The sequence below is a fragment of the Mustela nivalis genome (assembly GCF_964662115.1).
Source record: "Mustela nivalis genome assembly, chromosome: 11".
NCBI classification, from domain to species: domain Eukaryota; kingdom Metazoa; phylum Chordata; class Mammalia; order Carnivora; family Mustelidae; genus Mustela; species Mustela nivalis.
In genome coordinates this window covers 7,497,486-7,519,233 of record NC_139030.1, presented here as the reverse complement: position 1 = coordinate 7,519,233, position 21,748 = coordinate 7,497,486, and the positions used below count along the sequence as shown (strand labels likewise).

The following is a 21,748-nucleotide window of genomic DNA, read 5'->3' as shown; positions in this document are numbered from 1 at the left end:
CTTCATCCATTTTGAGTCTATTTTTGTGTGTGGTGTAAGGAAATGGTCCAATTTCATTTTTCTGCATGTGGCTGTCCAATTTTCCCAGCACCATTTATTGAAGAGGCTGTCTTTTTTCCATTGGACATTCTTTCCTGCTTTGTCGAAGATTAGTTGACCATAGAGTTGAGGGTCTATTTCTGGGCTCTCTATTCTGTTCCATTGATCTATGGGTCTGTTTTTGTGCCAGTACCATGCTGTCTTGAGGATGACAGCTTTGTAATAGAGCTTGAAGTCCGGAATTGTAATGCCACCAACGTTGGCTTTCTTTTTCAATATCCCTTTGGCTATTCGAGGTCTTTTCTGGTTCCATATAAATTTTAGCATTATTTGTTCCATTTCTTTGAAAAAGATGGATGGTACTTTGATAGGAATTGCATTAAATGTGTAGATTGCTTTAGGTAGCATAGACATTTTCACAATATTTATTCTTCCAATCCAGGAGCATGGAACATTTTTCCATTTCTTTGTGTCTTCCTCAATTTCTTTCATGAGTACTTTATAGTTTTCTGAGTATAGATACTGTGTCTCTTTGGTTATGTTTATTCCTAGGTATCTTATGGTTTTGGGTGCAATTGTAAATGGGATTAACTCCTTAATTTCTCTTTCTTCTGTCTTGCTGTTGGTGTAGAGAAATGCAACTGATTTCTGTGCATTGATTTTATATCCTGACACTTTACTGAATTCCTGTACAAGTTCTAGCAGTTTTGGAGTGGAGTCTTTTGGGTTTTCCACATATAGTATCATATCATCTGTGAAGAGTGATAATTTGACTTCTTCTTTGCTGATTTGGATGCCTTTAATTTCCTTTTGTTGTCTGATTGCTGAGGCTAGGACCTCTAGTACTATGTTGAATAGCAGTGGTGATAATGGACATCCCTGCCGTGTTCCTGACCTTAGCGGAAAAGCTTTCAGTTTTTCTCCATTGAGAATGTTATTTGCGGTGGGTTTTTCATAGATGGCTTTGATGATATTGAGGTATGTGCCCTCTATCCCTACACTTTGAAGAGTTTTGATCAGGAAGGGATGCTGTACTTTGTCAAATGCTTTTTCAGCATCTATTGAGAGTATCATATGGTTCTTGTTCTTTCTTTTATTGATGTGTTGTATCACATTGACTGATTTGCGGATGTTGAACCAACCTTGCTGCCCTGGAATAAATCCCACTTGGTCGTGGTGAATAATCCTTTTAATGTACTGTTGAATCCTATTGGCTAGTATTTTGTTGAGTATTTTGGCATCTGTGTTCATCAAGGATATTGGTCTATAGCTCTCTTTTTTGGTGGGATCCTTGTCTGGTTTTGGGATCAAGGTGATGCCAAGGTGATGCTGGCCTCATAAAATGAGTTTGGAAGTTTTCCTTCCATTTCTATTTTTTGGAACAGTTTCAGGAGGATAGGAAGTAGTTCTTTTTTAAATGTTTGGTAGAATTCCCCCGGGAAGCCGTCTGGCCCTGGGCTTTTGTTTGTTTGGAGATTTTTAATGACTGTTTCAATCTCCTTACTGGTTATGGGTCTGTTCAGGCTTTCTATTTCTTCCTGGTTCAGTTGTGGTAGTTTATATGTTTCTAGGAATGCATCCATTTCTTCCAGATTGTCAAATTTATTGCCGTAGAGTTGCTCATAGTATGTTCTTATAATAGTTTGTATTTCTTTGGTGTTAGTTGTGATCTCTCCTCTTTCATTCATGATTTTATTTATTTGGGTCCTATCTCTTTTCTTTTTGATAAGTCGGGCCAGGGGTTTATCAATTTTATTAATTCTTTCAAAGAACCAGCTCCTACTTTCGTTGATTTGCTCTATTTTTTTTTTTTTTTGGTTTCTATTTCATTGATTTCTGCTCTGATCTTTATGATTTCTCTTCTCCTGCTGGGCTTAGGGTTTCTTTCTTGTTCTTTCTCCAGCTCCTTTAGGTGTAGGGTTAGGTTGTGTACCTGAGACCTTTCTTGTTTCTTGAGAAAGGCTTGTACCGCTATATATTTTCCTCTCAGGACTGCCTTTGTTGTGTCCCACAGATTTTGAACCGTTATATTTTCATTATCATTTGTTTCCATGATTTTTTTCAATTCTTCTTTAATTTCCCGGTTGACCCATTCATTCTTTAGAAGGATGCTATTTAGTCTCCATGTATTTGGATTCTTTTCAAACTTCGTTTTGTGGTTGAGTTCTAGCTTTAGAGCATTGTGGTCTGAAAATATGCAGGGAATGATCCCAATCTTTTGATACCGGTTGAGTCCTGATTTAGGACCGAGGATATGATCTATTCTGGAGAATGTTCCATGTGCACTAGAGAAGAATGTGTATTCTGTTGCTTTGGGATGAAATGTTCTGAATATATCTGTGATGTCCATCTGGTCCAGTGTGTCGTTTAAGGCCTTTATTTCCTTGCTGATCTTTTGCTTGGATGATCTGTCCATTTCAGTGAGGGGAGTGTTAAAGTCCCCTACTATTATTGTATTATTGTTGATGTGTTTCTTTGATTTTGTTATTAATTGGTTTATATAGTTGGCTGCTCCCACGTTGGGGGCATAGATATTTAAAATTGTTAAATCTTCTTGTTGGACAGACCCTTTGAGTATGATATAGTGTCCTTCCTCATCTCTTATTATAGCCTTTGGCTTAAAATCTAATTGATCTGATATAAGGATTGCCACTCCTGCTTTCTTCTGATGTCCATTAGCATGGTAAATTCTTTTCCACCCCCTCACTTTAAATCTGGAGGTGTCTTCGGGCTTAAAATGAGTTTCTTGGAGGCAACATATAGATGGGTTTTGTTTTTTTATCCATTCTGATACCCTGTGTCTTTTGACAGGGGCATTAAGCCCATTAACATTCAGGGTAACTATTGAGAGATATGAATTTAGGGCCATTGTATTGCCTGTAAGGTGACTGTTACTGTTTATGGTCTCTGTTCCTTTCTGATCTACCACTTGTAGGCTCTCTCTTTGCTTAGAGGACCCCTTTCAATATTTCCTGTAGAGCTGGTTTGGTGTTTGCAAATTCTTTCAGTTGTTGTTTTTCCTGGAAGCTTTTAATCTCTCCTTCTATTTTCAATGATAGCCTAGCTGGATATAGTATTCTGGGCTGCATGTTTTTCTCATTTAGTGCTCTGAAAATATCATGCCAGCTCTTTCTGGCCTGCCAGGTCTCTGTGGATAAGTCAGCTGCCAATCTAATATTTTTACCATTGTATGTTATAGACTTCTTTTCCCGGGCTGCTTTCAGGATTTTCTCTTTGTCACTGAGACTTGTAAATTTTACTATTAGGTGACGGGGTATGGGCCTATTCTTATTGATTTTGCGGGGCGTTTTCTGAACCTCCTGAATTTTGATGCTCGTTCCCTTTGCCATATTGGGGAAATTCTCCCCAATAATTCTCTCTAGTATACCTTCTGCTCCTCTGTCTCTTTCTTCTTCTTCTGGAATCCCAATTATTCTAATGTTGTTTCGTCTTATGGTGTCACTTATCTCTCGAATTCTCCCCTCGTGGTCCAGTAGCTGTTTGTCCCTCTTTTGCTCAGCTTCTTTATTCTCTGTCATTTGGTCTTCTATATCACTAATTCTTTCTTCTGCCTCATTTATCCTAGCAGTGAGAGCCTCCATTTTTTATTGCACCTCATTAATAGCTTTTTTGATTTCAACTTGGTTAGATTTTAGTTCTTTTATTTCTCCAGAAAGGGCTTTTATATCTCTCGAGAGGGTTTCTCTAATATCTTCCATGCCTTTTTCGATCCCAGCGAGAACCTTGAGAATTGTCATTCTGAACTCTAGATCTGACATATTACCAATGTCTGTATTGATTAGGTCCCTAGCCTTCGGTACTGCCTCTTGTTCTTTTTTTTGTGTTGAATTTTTCCGTCTTGTCATTTTGTCTAGATAAGAGTATATGAAGGGGCAAGTAAAATACTAAAAGGGTGGCAACAACCCCAGGAAAATATGCTTTAACCAAATTAGAAGAGATCCCAAATCGTGAGGGGGGAGAAAGGGGATAAAAAGAGGTTCAAAAAGGAAGGAAGAGAAAAAGAAAAGAAAAGAATTTTAAAAAAGAAAACAAATAAGAAAAATATAAAAAAGAAAAAATATATATATTAGATAAACTAGTAAAAATCGTTTAAAAAGAAAAAGGTAACAGTTAAAAAAAAAAAAATTTTACCCGAAGGCGAAAAAAAAACCAAAAAATAAAAAAGAAAAAATTAAATTAACTGCAAGACTAAAAAAAAAAATCACAGGGAAAAAGCCATGAGTTCCGTGCTTGGCTTTCTCCTCCGCCGGAATTCTGCTGCTCTCCTTGGTATTGAAACCGCACTCCTTGGTAGGTGAACTTGGTCTCGGCTGGATTTCTTGTTGATCTTCTGGGGGTGGGGCCTGTTGTAGTGATTCTCAAGTGTCTTTGCCCCAGGCGGAATTGCACCGCCCTTATCAGGGGCCGGGGTGCGTAATCCGCTCGGGTTTGCTTTCAGGAGCTTTTGTTCCCTGAGCGCTTTCCGTAGAGTTCCGGAGGACGGGAATACAAATGGCGGCCTCCTGGTCTCCCGCCCGGAGGAGCCGAGAGCCCAGGGCCGCACTCCTCAGTGCACCCTCAGAGAACAGCGCCCAGTTACTCCCGTCTGCCTGACCTCCGGCCGCGCTCCGAGCCTGCGACCAGTTCAAGGTCACCCCGAGCTGCGAGCTTACTGTCAGCTCTGTCTCTGTAGCCGGCTTTCCCGTTCCAATACCCGCAAGCTCTGCGACACTCAGACACCCCCGATCCTTCTGTGACCCTGCGGGACCTGAGGCCACGCTGACCCCGCGTGGGCTTCGCCTCGGTTTAGCCTCTGGAGCGATGTCCCTCAGCGGAACAGACTTTTAAAAGTCCTGACTTTGTGCGCCGTTGCTCCGCCGCTTGCCGGGAGCCGGCCCCTCCCCCCGGGGTCTATCTTCCCGTCGCTTTGGATTCACTTCTCCGCCGGTCCTACCTTTCAGAAAGTGGTTGTTTTTCTGTTTTCAGAATTGCTATTCTTCTTCTCTTTGATCTGCCGATGGATTTTCAGGTGTTTGCAATCTTTAGATAAGCTATCTAGCTGATCTCTGGCTAGCTGAAATAGTCTCAGCCTGCTACTTCTCCGCCATCTTCTAGAAGTATCTTTAATACAGAATTAAATATCTAAAATACAGTAGGTGTGTATGACCTTGCTTTTGCTTTCAACTAGATTATAAACTTCTTAAAAATAGGACTAAAATATTGTAACTATTCATTTATTTAGTATCTGGCACACATTAGGTATTGAATAATTTTTAGTTCATAATTTTGGTGGAGTGTTAATAAAATTCTCCAGAATGGATTTTTATTCAAAAAATATCTTCTGGAGGATTATGATAGCCAACCCTGTGTTATACTTTATAGATACAAAGATGAATAGGCAACTACCCCTCCTAGGGGCCTTAAATTCAAGAGGAAAGACAATGTAAACATGATAAATTGAGTTTCTTACTAAAAGTGAGCACAGTGGCAATATAGTAGATTATGCCGCCCTTAGGGGTTGGTGAAGACTTGGGTCACATGAGCTGGATATAAAAGAATGACATGTAACCTGCCAGGAAGAAGAGGAGGCAGAGGAAAAGAAAAGCACACAGAGGTAAAGAAGTGCATTATTTGGAAAGATGCTGAGTATTCAGGTATGATTCAGATATGAAAAATATGTATGTGATAAAGTTAGAAAGATTTAAAAAAAAACCTTTGTACATCAGGCTAAGAAGTTGGAATATATCATACAGAATTAAGGAGGCTTAGGATTTTTTTAAGTGCTAGAGTTGCAAGACTGAATACGTGTTATAATAGTCACACTAATGGCAGCGTGGAAGACAGTAGAGTAAAAACACTGGAAAAGTGGTAACCGGTAAGAAAAAAGAAAACAAAATCATGTTTTTAAATGACTGAGATGAAGGAACCTTTACCCTAAAGCCAACTCAAGAATTCAACTAGATATTATTTGGACTTTTCAATTTTTAGTTTCTACTTCATTTTTTCCCATGCTTATGAATAGACAATTATCGAGCAGGATAGGAATAATAAAACAACCTGCTAAATGGTATGTGGTATCCTTTGTTGAATATTAGAAGAGTTTTGAAATAGAGCCAGCGGAGAGACCAGGGAGAAGATCATGTGAAGATCAAGAACATCTGAGTGACGCATCTACAAGCCAAGGACCGCCAGGGACTGCCAGCATCCACCAGAAGCGAAGAAGAGGCATAAAAGTATCCTAGCCTAGAGCCTTTAAGAAGACATTTTGTACTTCTAGAATCCAGAACTATTGTCCAGATAAAATAAATTTATGTTGTTTAAGGAGAAAAAAGAAAAGAAACAAAAAGAGATCCAACATCTCCCAAGGAGAGCATGGCTTCTCCTTAACCTGAAGGTCTCTCTCCTCAGCTAGAAACATCCACATAGATATGTAGAGATGATCTGTCACTGATCAATTAAAGCCTAGATAAATCCAACTGTAAGCTTGTCAAACCTATGTGCCTATGAGTATTTGGAATGTGTGGTCCCAATGGTCAGGACTGCAGGGAGAGACTGCTCTATAGGATGTCTTATGAGGTGCACATGAGTGATACAAAGCTGTCCAGGACAGATGTAACCAAATCCTAATAGGCTGAGTTGTCACTCTGAAGAGTCAAGGTTTTCTACTATGCTTCTGGGAGACCAAAGAGTTCTTTGGGCCAACATGAGGTTTTGGGGTGAAGGTGGGTGGAGGGGGAGAGGACAGTGGCATCAGCAGCCTAGAGGTAGCCTCCATTCTTGTGTCAACTCAAGAAGCTCCAGGGTTGTTCTGATTTCTATAACTTTCACTTTAGGTTTCATTTAATAAAATATTCTGTTTTGTTAAATATTTTATTTTTTTAAGTAGTCTCTACACCCAACATGGGGCTCAAATGCACAACACTGAAGTCAAGAGTTGTTCATTCTATTGGCTAAACCAGCCAGGCCCCCAAAAGTGCTCTAATTTGCAAACAATTTGAAAACAACTGGACTAGATATATAAGGCAAATCCAGATGCATGGGAAAGAGATAGAACCCTAAACACTAAAAAGAGACAAAATATTCAAGCCAATTGGTTGGAATCCAAATCTGAATTAATTCCCTGAAACATCACAGCCTCAAATGCAGGAGGATAAGCTAGTGCAGACACAACCAAATTGTAGAGGGAACCTTCAGGAATTATCCACTTCCTCAGGCATACCACTCCTTGTGTTCTTCTGAAGTTCTCCCAGCTTTAAGTCAGTAACTACCAAGGTGAAACAGTTTCTAAGAATAATTCATTGGCCTCTGAATTTATTGAGAATATGTATCACCTAGATTTGTACTGTTTCAGAGGAGTTATTTCTTTAGATATAAAAGTTTCTAAGCCCCACTGAATTTGTTCATCCTTCCTTCCTGCCTTCCTGCTTGCCTTCCTCCCTTCCTTCTTAACTTCCTTCCTTCCTTTCTCCTTCCCTCCCTCCCTCCTCTCCTCCTTCCCTCTTCTTTCTCTCTCCCTCCTTGCTTGCTTGCTTGTTTCCTTTAAAATTTACTGAGCATTTACCATAGTCCAGACGCTGGGAATCTAAGATATGTGCAGATCCTCAAGGTGCTTAGAAATTTGTGTGAGAGACAGGTGAGTATACAAATAAAACAGTCCAGTACCTGTTAAAGTAGAAATGAGCAGAGCCTGTAGGAGAAGATAATGATTGCATCAAAACTCCTAAGACATTGATATCAGTATTTGTATGGTTGCAGTATTTTAGACATAAACTGTGATGTTGGGGATGCTTCAGAAAACTCTGATAGACATGGTCCCTATGAGATTGTTAACATGTAAGATGGATCATTGTGAAGCAGGTGTTAGAGAAGAGGTTTAAAATATAAGTTATTTTAAAATGGACAAATGCATACAGAATACATTTGCAGAATCTGCATGTGTATATGAATTACCCAGACAGTGGAATGGCAAGACTCCAAATACCCTCAAGAAATGTGGTCCTCATCACCGTACCTAACACATAATTATCACATTCTGATTTAGTTTATTGGGTTGAAATAGACATGAAAACACTCCAGTTCTTATAACTAGAAGGAGTCTGGAAGAGCATGCCACTGAACAACCCACAGTGCACATAAAGGGTGTTTCCTTATTATAGGCTGGCTGTGGCCAGGTCCCCTTGCCCTATACCTGAACATTTGCACCACCACTGCAACTCAGCAACTCTCAGCACCAAATATGCTACTGCTCCAGAGCTAGTATTCATATTTAAGTGATAAAAACCCAGACGATAATAGTTAGGAAACCATATGTAGAAATATGCAACAGACAGAGCCAAAAGGAGAGAGAGCAAACGAACCAGGGAAAAACCAGCATTAGCTGTAGTGGTTCTTGTATCAACTGATTCAATTGTGTATCGGTCTAATAGGCCAAATGCTTTTCTTCTATTCTGGCTTAGATGATTTTATAATCTTATTTCACATTATGTAGTATGAAATTCCATGAAGGCAATTAGGAAGTAAAGGAATTATAAAAAGTGGTAGGAATTGAAGAGAGAATGGAAAAGGATTCTATCTTATTAAAGTTTTGACAATCCAATTACACAATAGACTTGAACTTCTTTTATATTCCAACCTGGCATTATGGTTTCTCATCACACACACACACACACACACACACATGCACAACACACACAAATTTTGCACATGTACTCAGGATTTTCCATATGGACCCAGATGTCATAATAATACAGCATTTTAAAAAAATTTGAATAATGAAATTTGTATAGTACATATAGTATGTATATAATAATATAATATATAGGATATATGTATATACAAATAGTAATATATGTATGCTATACACTATATAATGTACTAATATAGCATTTTAAAAAATTTGGATAATAAAAGGATATATATAAATCCTTAGAAAACAGTAATGATCAACTAAGGCAATCTGATAATATTTTTGCATTTTATGAATCCTATGTTTAATTCTAATTTCTAATATTTTTTCAAGGAAGCTTACAGGTTCGCTATCAGCTAAGCAAGGAAGAAAGCCACGTTTTCAATATTGATGCAGAGAACTTTGCTAACAGAAGGATGCACCACCTGAACATTAACCGGGAGGGAAGAGAGCTTACAATTCAGGTACCTTACTTCTCTTCTTCTCATTCAGCCAAATATGCTTTGTCTGTCAGTAAAATTTTCTGAGCTTCTACCCTAAACCAAGTGTGCAGCCAAGTTCTAGAGACAGATACTTGACTCCAGCTTTTGAAGAACTGAACAAAATTGAACTACAGTGTGTTCCCCTCTTCCTACCAGTACCAACATCACCTGAGACCTTGATAGGGATGCAGATTTTGGGGCCTGACATCAGATCTACTTAATCAAAACTTCTTTGCAAGAGGGGTAGCAGGTGATTCTGAAGCTCGATCAAGTTTGGTAACCCCGAACTGGAGTATAAGATGAAGACACACAACTGAAGAGAAAATCACAAGAGACTCGCAAGGGCTAGGGTTGAAATTGCACAGATATGGGAACATAGATGATGTCACTGATCTCTTCTGGGCATCAGTATTTTTTTCTTGGATAAAGTTAGGAATAAACTGAGTAATGAAGGTGACTAGGAACTGGCAAACTGGAGGAGGGAAAGAAATGCTCAGACGGTGGGTCTACATGAGAATAAGCAAAGAGGTCCAGCAGGTTATAGTGTGTGGCAGGTACACTGGAATTCCATTGGTCTTGGTATAAAAGGCAAGGATCAGGTGAGAGAAGTGGCAGAGTCCAGCTCATCCTATTCTAATCATGACCTCAAGTGAGCCCTTCCATCTGTCTAGCAAGTGCCTCTTATTATTATTATTTTTTTAATCTTTCACTTTCTGGACCACCTAGATGGTAATTTTAAACCTACTTCTTTCTCCTTACACCACAACAATTACAACCCTCTCTTTACTTGCACAAGTTAACTTTGTTTTCTTCTTTCTTGTGATAAATGTAGCATTTAGAATGCCTGCACACTCTCACCACCACATACACCCGCCCACATGCATTGGTGTTCAGGCACTCTGTCTCCCTCATGTTGGTGAATATGAGCAGACAGGGCTTCTATCTAAGACTGATTCCATGACTTGTGGAACAGGTCTCTTACCCCACTGAAGAACATCACTATAGCATCTTCCCCTCCTTTGTCAACATTTCCTAGTTCTGTTGGATGACTTCCCAAAGCATAAACATGCAAGGTTTGCATGCATTACAAATGTAACTACAATACAACACAACACAATACAACATGACAAAAAACACTCTCTACATCAGGGAGGGGAACATCTCTCTTGTCTGACTTCATACAGTGTCCCATTTTTTCTTTCAGTTTTTTGCCTACATCCTTGGAAATGTTTAAATAATTGGTCTTCCAAGCTGCACTTCCTTTTTCTTAAGCCAGTAAAGGATTTTTCTCTGCGGTGGACTAAAATTATACTTCTCAAAACACCAGTAGTCTTACATAATCTAACAATCATTTCCTTAATTGTCCTCCCATTGGCATTTGACAGAGTAATGCCTTAGCTCTTGAGATAAATTCTTATTTAGCTTGTAGAACATCACTTTGACCTGCTGTTTCTTCGGTCTCTGCTAGCTGCTCCTTGTTTTCTCTTTCATTGCCCTCCCATCGTCATCTGAAGTGGAGCATCCCAGGACTCATCTTCATTTCCTTTGTGTCTGCACTCATTCTGTGTCTAATCTCACTCAGACTCACATCTTTAAGTGCCATGGAATGCTGATTAATTAATCCCAAAGGTACATCTAACTCCAATCCTTTCTCTGAATTCCAGACCTATCTATCATTGCCTACTTGGTTTATCTCCCTGAATGTCCTTTGGGCATCTTGAATGTTACAAATTTCACAATGAATTACTGAAAATATTTCCCTAAACATTCCCTACCCCATAATCTTCCACACGCCAGTTTATGACTGCACTATTCTTGCATCACCTCAGTGTAAACATTATAGTATCATCTCTGATATCTCTCTTCTTCACCTGCAACATCCTGTTGATCACCAATTTCTACCCCGTCCCAGCCACCCTCATTTCTTCCTTGGATTATTATAGTTTACATTTTCATCTTAATTGACAGATACCTCCTTCACTTTTTGTTTTTTGTTCCCCTACAGTGTGCTCTCAAGACAGGAGCCAGAGAGATCCTATTAAAATATTAATCAGATGGTAGTGCTCTTCCATCCAAACATTTTAATGGTTTTCTTTCTCATGTACAGTAAAAGCCAAAGACCTAGCAGAGGCTTAAGGGGATCTCCATGGCCAAGCGTCCACAGCTTCATTCCCATGTTGCTTCTCATCGATCAGTATTTTCTTTGACTCTACTCATGCCACTCTGGCCCCCTTGCTGTTACATTCCTTGTTGTACTTACACTTCTTTCAGGACTTCACTCAAAAAGCTATTCTCAATGAGGCCATTTTTGATCACCTTAATACAGTGACTTAGCCCTTTGACTTTCTCACTACCATAGTTAAACACAATCTAACATTCAATATTATTTATTTATTTATCTAATTCTTTATCTTCTCTTTCTTCTAGAAGATGGGAATTTTTTTTCACTGTTTTCATAGAACCCCCACTTTATCAAGCAGTGCCTAACATACAGCAGGGACTCAATTAGTATTCATGAACAGAATGAATGAATTCCATAGGGCTTAATGTATTACGTGGAGGAGATAAAATTGGCCCTGTGGCAAAATGAAGGGAAACCATTGGGTAAGCAGTGTGGCTAGAATTTCATTTTTAGGGATTCACTGTGATCACTGCATGGAAGTACACATTTGGGAGTGATGAGGCATGACTGAGGCCACTCAGAAAGAGATCATGAGGGATTCAGTTAGTGCAGTGGAAAAACCATGGAGATGGTGATGTGAAATGTTATAACATCAGTGGCACTGGGCAACCTTTTGGATGTGGGCTATGGCAGAAGTCAAGATTGACTATTAGTTTTCTTGTTTGAGTGGAGGTTGAAGAATAATTGTCCATAATGTGGTAAAAAAAAAAAAAAATCCCTGAGTGATTATAATATAATGAGCTTCTCTCTGGAATTTACTCTTGAAAAATAAAGGGGACACATCTTTGGAGAAAGTCTGGGTTGGTGTAAGACTGGAGGATGAAAGGGAGGGAAAAGATGACTCCTCATTTGAATGTTTTGACTGAGGTACTGATGGGACATGCAGGATCCATTCTGGTGGGAATGTGTACGTATGATTAAAATTTTCCTTCTTTTTGTTTTCTTTATTCTTTTGCACAAATGAAAGACAGAAACAGGTCAGTGAGAGAATGAACAATAGGAGGTATTTCCTTCTTTTTTCTGTAAAAAGGATTTCCAACAATCAGTTTAATAGTGAATGATAAGCACATGAGAGTGCAGAAACAAAAAGTGCAGAAAAAACTGGAATGGAGACTTTTTAAAAAATAATTTTAAATCAGTTTATTGACACAGTAATACAACACACCTGCCTCCCTGATACTACTACCATCCCTCTTATCCTGCCTAGTTCTCTTCTCCTTTCCTGCTTAGAAAAAAACTGTTCAGTAAAAACAGGAAAGTGTAGGCTCCTACTACATCTCCAGTCCTGCCCGTAGGTCCTGTGAGGCAGGGTATAGGCCTTACTCAGAACTGGTTAGAGAGAGAGAGGGCAGGTGGGAATCACCATAGTCAATCAGCCAGAGGCTTCCTGTGCCTAAAAACAGATTCCCTCACAACCCCTAACCCTTGAGTTGCTATTCCTCCTCCTGTCTTTTAATGCTAAGAAGGAAGACATGAGGACTGGGCCACAACCAGGAGCAAGTACTCCCGGAGATGATTTGAGAATTGTAATTTGGCTAGTGTTTTTTAAGGTACAGGTCACCCAAAATGCCCTGGTGATGGAGGTGAACTTCAGTGTTCCTATTTAAAATGCATGCATGGCATTAAACAGATAAAGCCAGTTTACTCAAATGCCAGCTCAACAAAAAACTGTAAAGAAGGAGGTTCGAGGCACTTTTCAAGCAAAATGATTACTTCCTTTTTTCCAGAGATGAAAATCCTGAGGTTAAGAAAGGCATTCCTATAGGACCTGAATGTGAATTTCTGTTCCACTACTTACATTATGTGATCTTAGACCATTACTCACCTTTTTGAACTCTGGTCTACTGCTTTATTAAAAAAGAGGGGGGATGAGAATGCAAACTGAGCTCAGTCAGTTTTTATAAAGATTATATGGAAGAACATAACTAAAAGACCAAGCATGATGCCTGGCATGTAGGACTTACTCAAAAAAAGTTTGTTCCATTATCTTCTTTTTCCAACCCATTTAACAACTTGACAAGACCACTGGTCATCCTAGATTCTGAGATCAAAAAAGCTTTTCTAGACCAGATTTCAAACTTTAAACATCTAATAGTTATATAGAACTACAGATAGGATGTCACCCCTTACCACCCCACCAAGTATAATTAAAAACAAAACCAATATGAAACCATAAAAACAAATAAAAGGAAGTCTGAAAAAAATAATGTATTTCCCACAGAATACCACAGTGATTGCAATAGCCCATATTATAAAATTTTGAAGCCTAAAAATAAATGTATCTGGTATACCCCTCTTTTTTGTTTATGTGTTTTTATCCTATGAATTTGTTAAGCTTGGTAACTCCGCACCTGAACCAGCTGTAATGCTTACAGGCCCATATTCCATGTCAGGGATGAAACCCATCCCCCAGCTTTCCATAGTCCAGCCTCAAGTATCCTTTGAGTCATCTTTTCTTCCTCTCCAAACCTTTAAAAAATACTCATTTTTTTTCTTTTTTCTAAAAACTCCCTTAACTGATTGTCATTTACCACCTTCTCTCCTTCATTAGTCATCTAGTTTAAGAACAAAAGACTAGGTAAGTTCCCACAAAACAGAATAGCAGAATAGGGATGACTCATCTACTTGAACAGTGAGCTCTCCCATGTGTGACATTTGAGCATGGACGTGTCAGGGTTCAGGACAACTTGCACAGGAAGCTGATCCTGTGGACTCTGGGCAGCAGGTGAGGGGCGAGGGGAAACTCAGCTCACACTCTTTTCAGCTCCACAGGAAATTCTACCCATTCTGCCTCCTCTCCAACCTTGGCAAGGGTGCACGAGGGGAGGTCCCTGCCCCTATTGGGAGGCCCCTGCCTCTACTCAGTTTGAGAGAGTAGAAGACATAGGACCAAGCTCTGAAGTAGGGCGGAAAGAAAACTCCTTCAGAGCAAGGACTGAATCTGAATCCATGAGCATTAAACAAACTATTGATGGGCATGATGAGCACCAAAAACCCCCTGTTGTACCTAACGGCGCAGGCACTACCAGGCAGTGAGTGTGGTGTGACTAACTATGTCCCCATACCCCCAAGTTAGAAAGGGAATCAGTACAGGATGTTTATTCATTCATTCAACAAACCCATGTTAGGAGTTACTTTGCCAGTTTCTGTAGAAGGTCCTAAAGAAAACATATATCACTAAGATGTCTGACTTCTCAAAAAGGCAATAATTTAGTGAGGGTGGGAGGGAGAGAGGGAGAGGGAAAGAGAGAAGCAGATCATTATAATGCAGCACTTTAAATTCCAAGTTAGGGGCAGAAAAAAAAAAGTCACCTTGAGCATAGAGAAGTGTCAGCTGTCTAATCAAGACATCAAGAGAAGCTTCCTGGACAAGGTGGACCCGTGGAGTACTTAGAACAGTGTTTGACACACAGTAGATTCTCAGATGTTTGTTGATGAGTTTTGTTGAAAGACAGAAGTAAAAACATACAGTGACTGTCTACAAGCTGCTCAGATATCTAGAGAGGTGTGGACAAGTAAAGCAAACACCATAAGGAGTGATGGGTGGACCACATGGCAATGGAACACTGCTTTATGACACTGTCTGGCCTTGGCCAAGTTATTGATCTCCAGGATGTCAGTTCCTCAGTCTGTTATACAGAGTGGTAATGCTTATTTAACAGTATTATTATTATTATTATTATTATTATTATTATTATTATTTTATTTGACAGTATTATAAGGAGACATATATTTTGCAAGATACTTCAATATGATGTCTCATACATACCAAGTGTTCAATAAATAGCAAATGTTATTCCAGTCTAATTTCATAAATGAAATAGTAATAAGTATTTAATGGTGCACCACAAGTCATAGCAGCTGACTTCTCTCACAGCAGACACCACGCAGAACCGAGAGGATCCCAGGAGATGCTTAATCTGAGCAGAAGTGGGTTTGGAGGGACTGTGAGATATGGGAAATTGAGTCTCCATCCTGGGTTAACTGCTCAGAGTGGAGAACAGGGCTGGGACATCGTTTTAAGGGTTCTTAATTCCTTTTTTTTTTTTCCCCAAGTCAAACTGTAAGATAATGAGGATCCTTTCTAAGGAAAACATCATGTGAATGTTTAATGTAGAGCCTAGAAGAATTTGCAGATTTGACTAGACCAAAAAGGCTGGGAATGGATGGGTAGCATTGCCTTATAATGAGGAGGAGGGGAAGAAAGGTTTAGAGCTGGGGTTAGCTTAAGCCATAAGAAGAGGGTGCCCTAAAGGATTATCTTGTAAATAAAGTCCTAAAGAATCCCAGTGGTGCTTTTTGCTTACCCCTGTGAGGGGGTTTTATCAGGTGTTCATGTTGGTGGCAACTGTTCAGCTAACCTCTTCTCCCCACGGTCCAACCTTTTGGCAAACTGAAATACTTGCTCAGCAAAATTCCCATATCCATACCTGAATGGGACCAGGTCAGAATTATTGTAGCAAAGGAGGCAGCAAAGGCCAAATGGGGATAGAGGGGAATGGGGAATGAACCTGTGCTTTCCATTCAGTGTCAATCTGCACGGCATGGTTCCAAGAAGGCTTCATTTGTTTGCTTGTTTGCAGCAAAGAACTTGGTGAGAAAATCTCAGTGGGGAGATAAATACCTGTCAAAAGCTGTACAGAATTTCCCAGGGAGACTAGTTGTATGAAAGCCTTTATTTAACCAAGAGGGAAGAAAGGAGTATTTTTCATGCATTGTGGGAGAATTAGTGAGACATATCTTATCTCTCCTGAGAGAAAGTCCCAAAGAGAGGTCTGCTCTCTGTGTGTGTTTCCAAGCTCTTTCCAGATGGGAGGGTTTTATTCCCTTTACTTACAGACCTCTGCAGATGCACCTTTGTTTTCTGTTTTCCTGCAGGTGGATCGGCAACTGCGACTAAGTTACAACTTCTCCCCAGAAGTCGAATTCAGGGCCATACGGTCACTCATCTTGGGCAAAGTCAGAGGTTTGTTGTTCTTGTCCATTCCCTTCCAGTGGGCTTTGTTGAAATGAATGAAGAAATAAATAATTTCCCTTGGGTTGTTTAGTGCTTCAAATCTGGAGGCTCTTGCTCCTTTAACACACAAGTTTTAAAATTAAGGGTTCTGGGGCACCTGGGTGGCTCAGTGGGTCAAAGCCTCTGCCTTTGGCTCAGGTCGTGATCTCAAGGTCCTGTGATCAAATCTCACATCGGGCTCTCTGCTCAGCAGGGAGCCTGCTTGCTCCTCTCTCTGCCTGCCTCTCTGCCTACCTGTGATCTCTGTCAAATAAATAAATAAAATCTTTAAAAAAATAAAATAAAATAAAATAAAATAAAAACGGGTTCTGGCAGAGGGTGTGCTGAGACATATGTGGCAGAGTTGGGAGCTGGTATTTACATATACTTTATAGGTGGCTGAGTAAGGCACATTAACATAGAAGTTGAGTAAAATAATTAATGTTTTCTTACTTTATAATTAATTAATTAACTTCAGATATTTATTTTTTTAACTTAAATTTTCTTTTTTTTACTTAAATAAATTAAGAAATTTGGCTGTCTGATTATTGGATTGTTCAAATGATTAATCTCTTCATTAATTCATCACCAATGGAAAGAGGTTTGAAATCTCTTATAGTAGTGGATTTTGCTTTTTTCTACTGGAATTTCTATAAATTTCATCTTATATACAATGAGAGTCTTTATTGCATGCAAGATTGAAATTTTTTTATCTTGATAAGTTGAACTTTTTTTTCACACTAAAGTAGTAAATTTTAACTTAATTTCTCCTTGGGATTAAATCTGTTTTGTCTATAATTAGTAAATCTGATTCATTATGTTTTAGTTAGTATTTGTGTGGTCTATCTTTTTCCCATTTTTTTTTCAATTTTTCTTTTTCTTCCCTTTTTTCTCATTTTTTAAAAATTCAAGTGTAATGAAGATACAGTGTTATGCCCCTTTCAAATGTGCAATGTAATAATTAAGCAATTCTATACATAGCTTGGTGCTCATCACAATAACTGTACTTAAAAAAAAACATTTATTTATTTGAGAGAGAGAGAGAGAGAGAGAAGAGCACAAGTGGGGTTAAGGGCAGAGGGAGAGAAACTCAAGCAGATTCCCCACTAAACACAGAGCTCTATGGACCCTGAGATCTCAGGACCCTGAGATCATGACCTGAGCTGAAATCAAGAATCCAGTGCTTACTGATGGACCCACTCAAGTATCCTATGATTAGCTTATTCTTGATCTTTCATTTTCTTTAAGCTTTCTTTCTCAAGCTTTAATTTGTGAAGAATATATAGCTGAATTTTGTACTTTTCCAATCTGACCATCTTTGGGATATAAATTGACAAATGTAAGCCTCTCTACATTTTGGGGTTGCTTGTATGCTTGGATTTATCTCTGCTTTATTATTTTATTTTCTTTTTTTTTATAATTTTTATTTTTTATAAACATATATTTTTTATCCCCAGGGGTACAGGTCAGTGAATTTCCAGGTTTACACACTTTACAGCACTCACCTTAGCACAAACCTTCCCCAATGTCCATAAACCCTCCCCCCTCTCACAATCCCTCTCCCCCAAGCAACCCTCAGTTTGTTTTGTGAGATTACGAGTCACTTATGGTTTGTCTCCCTCCCAATCCCATCTTGTTTCATTTATTCTTCTCCTTTCCCCTTAACACCCCATGTTGCATCACCACTTCCTCATATCAGGGAGATCATATGATAGTTGTCTTTCTCCAATTGACTTATTTTGCTAAGCATGATACGCTCTAGCTCCATCCATGTCATCGCAAATGGCAACGTTTCATTTCTTTTGATGGCTGCATAGTATTCCATTGTGTATATATACCACTTCTTCTTGATCCATTCATCTGTTGATGGACATCTAGGTTCTTTCCATAGTTTGGCTATTGTAGACATTGCTGCTATAAACATTCGGGTGCACGTGCCCCTTCGGATCACTATGTTTGTATCTTTAGGGTAAATACCCAATACTGCAATTGCTGGGTCGTAGGGTAGTTCTATTTTCAACATTTTGAGGAAAATCCATGCTGTTCTCCAGAGTGGTTGCACCAGCTTGCATTCCCACCAACAGTGTAGGAGGGTTCCCCTTTCTCCACATCCTTGCCAGCATCTGTTGTTTCCTGACTTGTTAATTTTAGCCATTCTGACTAGTGTGAGGTGATATCTAATTGTGGTTTTGATTTGTATTTCCCTGATGCTGAGTGATATGGAGCACTTTTTCATGTGTCTGTTGGCCATCTGGATGTCTTCTTAGCAGGAATGTCTGTTCATGTCTTTTGCCCATTTCTTAACTGGATTATTTGTTCTTTGGGTGTTGAGTTTGCTAAGTTTTTTATAGATTTTGGACAGTAGTCCTTTATCTGATATGTCGTTTGCAAATATCTTCTCCCATTCTGTCGGTTGTCTTTTGGTTTTGTTAACTGTTTCCTTTGCTGTGCAAAAGCTTTTGATCTTGATGAAATCCCAATAGTTCATTTTTGCCCTTGCTTCCCTTGCCTTTGGCGAGATTCCTAGGAAGACTTTGCTGTGGCTGAGGTTGAAGAGGTTGCTGCCTGTGTTCTCCTCAAGGATTTTGATGGATTCCTTTCGCACATTGAGGTCCTTCATCCATTTTGACTCTATTTTCATGTGTAAGGAAATCGTCCAATTTCATTTTTCTGCATGTGGCTGTCCAATTTTCCTGACACCATTTATTGAAGAGGCTGTCTTTTTTCCACTGGACATTCTTTCCTGCTTTGTTAAAGATTAGTTGACCATAGAGTTGAGGGTCTATTTCTGGGCTCTCTATTCTGTTCCATTGATCTATGTTTCTGTTTTTGTGCCAGTACCATGCTGTCTTGATGATGACAGCTTTGTAATAGAGCTTGAAGTCCGGAATTGTGATGCCACAATTTGGCTTTCTTTTTCAATATTCCTTTGGCTATTCGAGGTCTTTTCTGGTTCCATATAAATTTTAGCATTATTTGTTCCATTTCTTTGAAAAAAATGGATGGTATTTTGATAGGGATTGCATTAAATGTGTAGACTGCTTTAGGTAGCATAGACATTTTCACAATATTTGTTCTTCCAATCCAGGAGCATGGAATGTTTTTCCATTTCTTTGTGTCTTCCTCAATTTCTTTCAAGAGTACTTTATAGTTTTCTGAGTATAGATTCTTAGCCTCTTTGGTTAGGTTTATTCCTAGGTATCTTATAGTTTTGGGTGCAATTGTAAATGGGATTGACTCCTTAATTTCTCTTTCTTCTGTCTTGTTGTCAGTGTAGGGAAATGCAACTGATTTCTGTGCATTGATTTTATATTCTGACACTTTACTGAATTCCTGTATAAGTTCTAGCAGTTTTGGAGTGGAGTCTTTTGGGTTTTCCACATATAGTAGCATATCATCTGCGAAGAGTGATAGTTTGACTTCTTCTTTGCCTATTTGGATGCCTTTAATTTCCTTTTGTTGTCTGATTGCTGAGGCTAGGACTTCTAGTACTATGTTGAATAGCAGTGTTGATAATGGACATCCCTGCTGTATTCCTGACCTTAGCGGAAAATCTTCCAGTTTTTCTCCATTGAGAATGATATTTGTGGGGGGCGTTTCATAGATGGCTCTGATAATATTGAGGTCTGTGCCCTCTATTCCTACACTTTGAAGAGTTTTTATCAGGAAGGGATGCTGTACATTGTCAAATGCTTTTTCAGCATCTATTGAGAGTATCATGTGGTTCTTGTTCTTTCTTTTATTAATGTGTTATATCACATTGATTGATTTGCGGATGTTGAACCAACCTTGCAGCCCTGGAATAAATCCCACTTGATCATGGTGAATAATCCTTTTGATGTACTGTTGAATCCTATTGGCTAGTATTTTGGTGAGAATTTTTACATCTGTATTCATCAAGGATATTGGTCTGTAGTTCTCTTTTTTGATGGGATCCTTGTCTGGTTTGGGGATCAAGGTGATGCTGGCCTCATGAAATGAGTTTGGAAGTTTTCCTTCCATTTCTATTTTTTGGAACAGTTTCAGGAGCATAGGAATTAGTTCTTCTTTAAATGTTTGGTAGTATTCCCCCGGGAAGCCATCTGGCCCTGGGCTTTTGTTTGTTTGGAGATTCTTGATGACTGTTTCAATCTCCTTCCTCGTTATGGGTCTGTTCAGGTTTTCTAATTCTTCCTGGTTCAGTTGTGGTAGTTTATATGTCTCTAGGAATGCATCCATTTCTTCCAGATTGTCAAATTTGTTTGTGTAGAGTTGCTCATAGTATGTTCTTATAATTGTCTGTATTTCTTTGGTGTTAGTTGTGATCTCTCCTCTTTCATTCATGATTTTATTTATTTGTGTCCTTTCTCTTTTCTTTTTGATAAGTCTGGCCAGGGGTTTATCAATCTTATTAATTCAAAGAACCAGCTCCTAGTTTCATTGATTTTTTCTTTTTTCTTTTTTTCTTTTTTTTGGTTTATATTTTATTGATTTCTTCTCTGATCTTTATGATTTCTCTTCTCCTGCTGGGTTGAGGGTTTCTTTCTTGTTCTTTCTCCAGCTCCTCTAGGGGTAGGGTTAGGTCGTGTACTTGAGACCTTTCTTGTTTCTTGAGAAAGGCTTGTACTGCTGTATATTTTCCTCTCAGGACTGCCTTTGTTGTGTCCCACAGATTTTGAACCATTGTGTTTTCACTACCATTTGTTTCCATGAATTTTTTCAATTCTTCTTTAATTTCCTGGTTGACCCATTCATTCTTTAGAAGGATGCTGTTTAGTCTCCATGTATTTGGGTTCTTTCCAAATTTCCTCTTGTGATTGAGTTCTATCTTCAGAGCATTGTGGTCTGAAAATATGTGGGGAATGATCCCAATTTTGATACTGGTTGAGACCTGATTTAGGACCCAGGAGGTGATCTATTATGGAGAATGTTCCATGTGCACTAGAGAAGAATGTGTTTGGGATGCTTTGTGATTGAAATGTTCTGAATATATCTGTGATGTCCATCTGGTCCAATGTGTCATTTAAGGCCTTTATTTCCTTGTTAATCTTTTGCTTGGATGATCTGTCCGTTTCAGTGAGGGGGATTGTTAAAGTCCCCTACTATTATTGTATTATTGTTGATGTGCTTCTTTGATTTTGTTATTAAATGGTTTATATAGTTGGCTGCTCCCATGATAGGGGCATAGGTATTTAAAATTGTTAGATCTTCTTGTTGGACAGACCTTTGAGTATGATATAGTGTCCTTCCTCATCTCTTATTATAGTCTTTGGCTTAAAATCTAATTGATCTGATATAAGGATTGCCATCCCTGCTTTCTTCTAATATCCATTAGCATGGTAAATTGTTTCCCACCCCCTCACTTTAAATCTGGAGATGTCCTC

The 21,748-nt window shown here is 38.9% G+C and overlaps 1 protein-coding gene across 2 annotated transcripts in view; it reads left to right on the top strand.

Moving 5' to 3' along the window:
• Positions 1-21,748, top strand: part of CNTNAP5 (contactin associated protein family member 5) — an 825,196-nt gene that overhangs the window by 757,802 nt on the left and 45,646 nt on the right. For both annotated transcript variants that reach the window (XM_082690270.1, XM_082690269.1), the window contains 2 exons: positions 9,059-9,189; positions 16,268-16,355. In XM_082690270.1, coding sequence (XP_082546396.1) covers positions 9,059-9,189; positions 16,268-16,355 — 219 coding nt within the window. The remainder of the gene's footprint in view (positions 1-9,058; positions 9,190-16,267; positions 16,356-21,748) is intronic.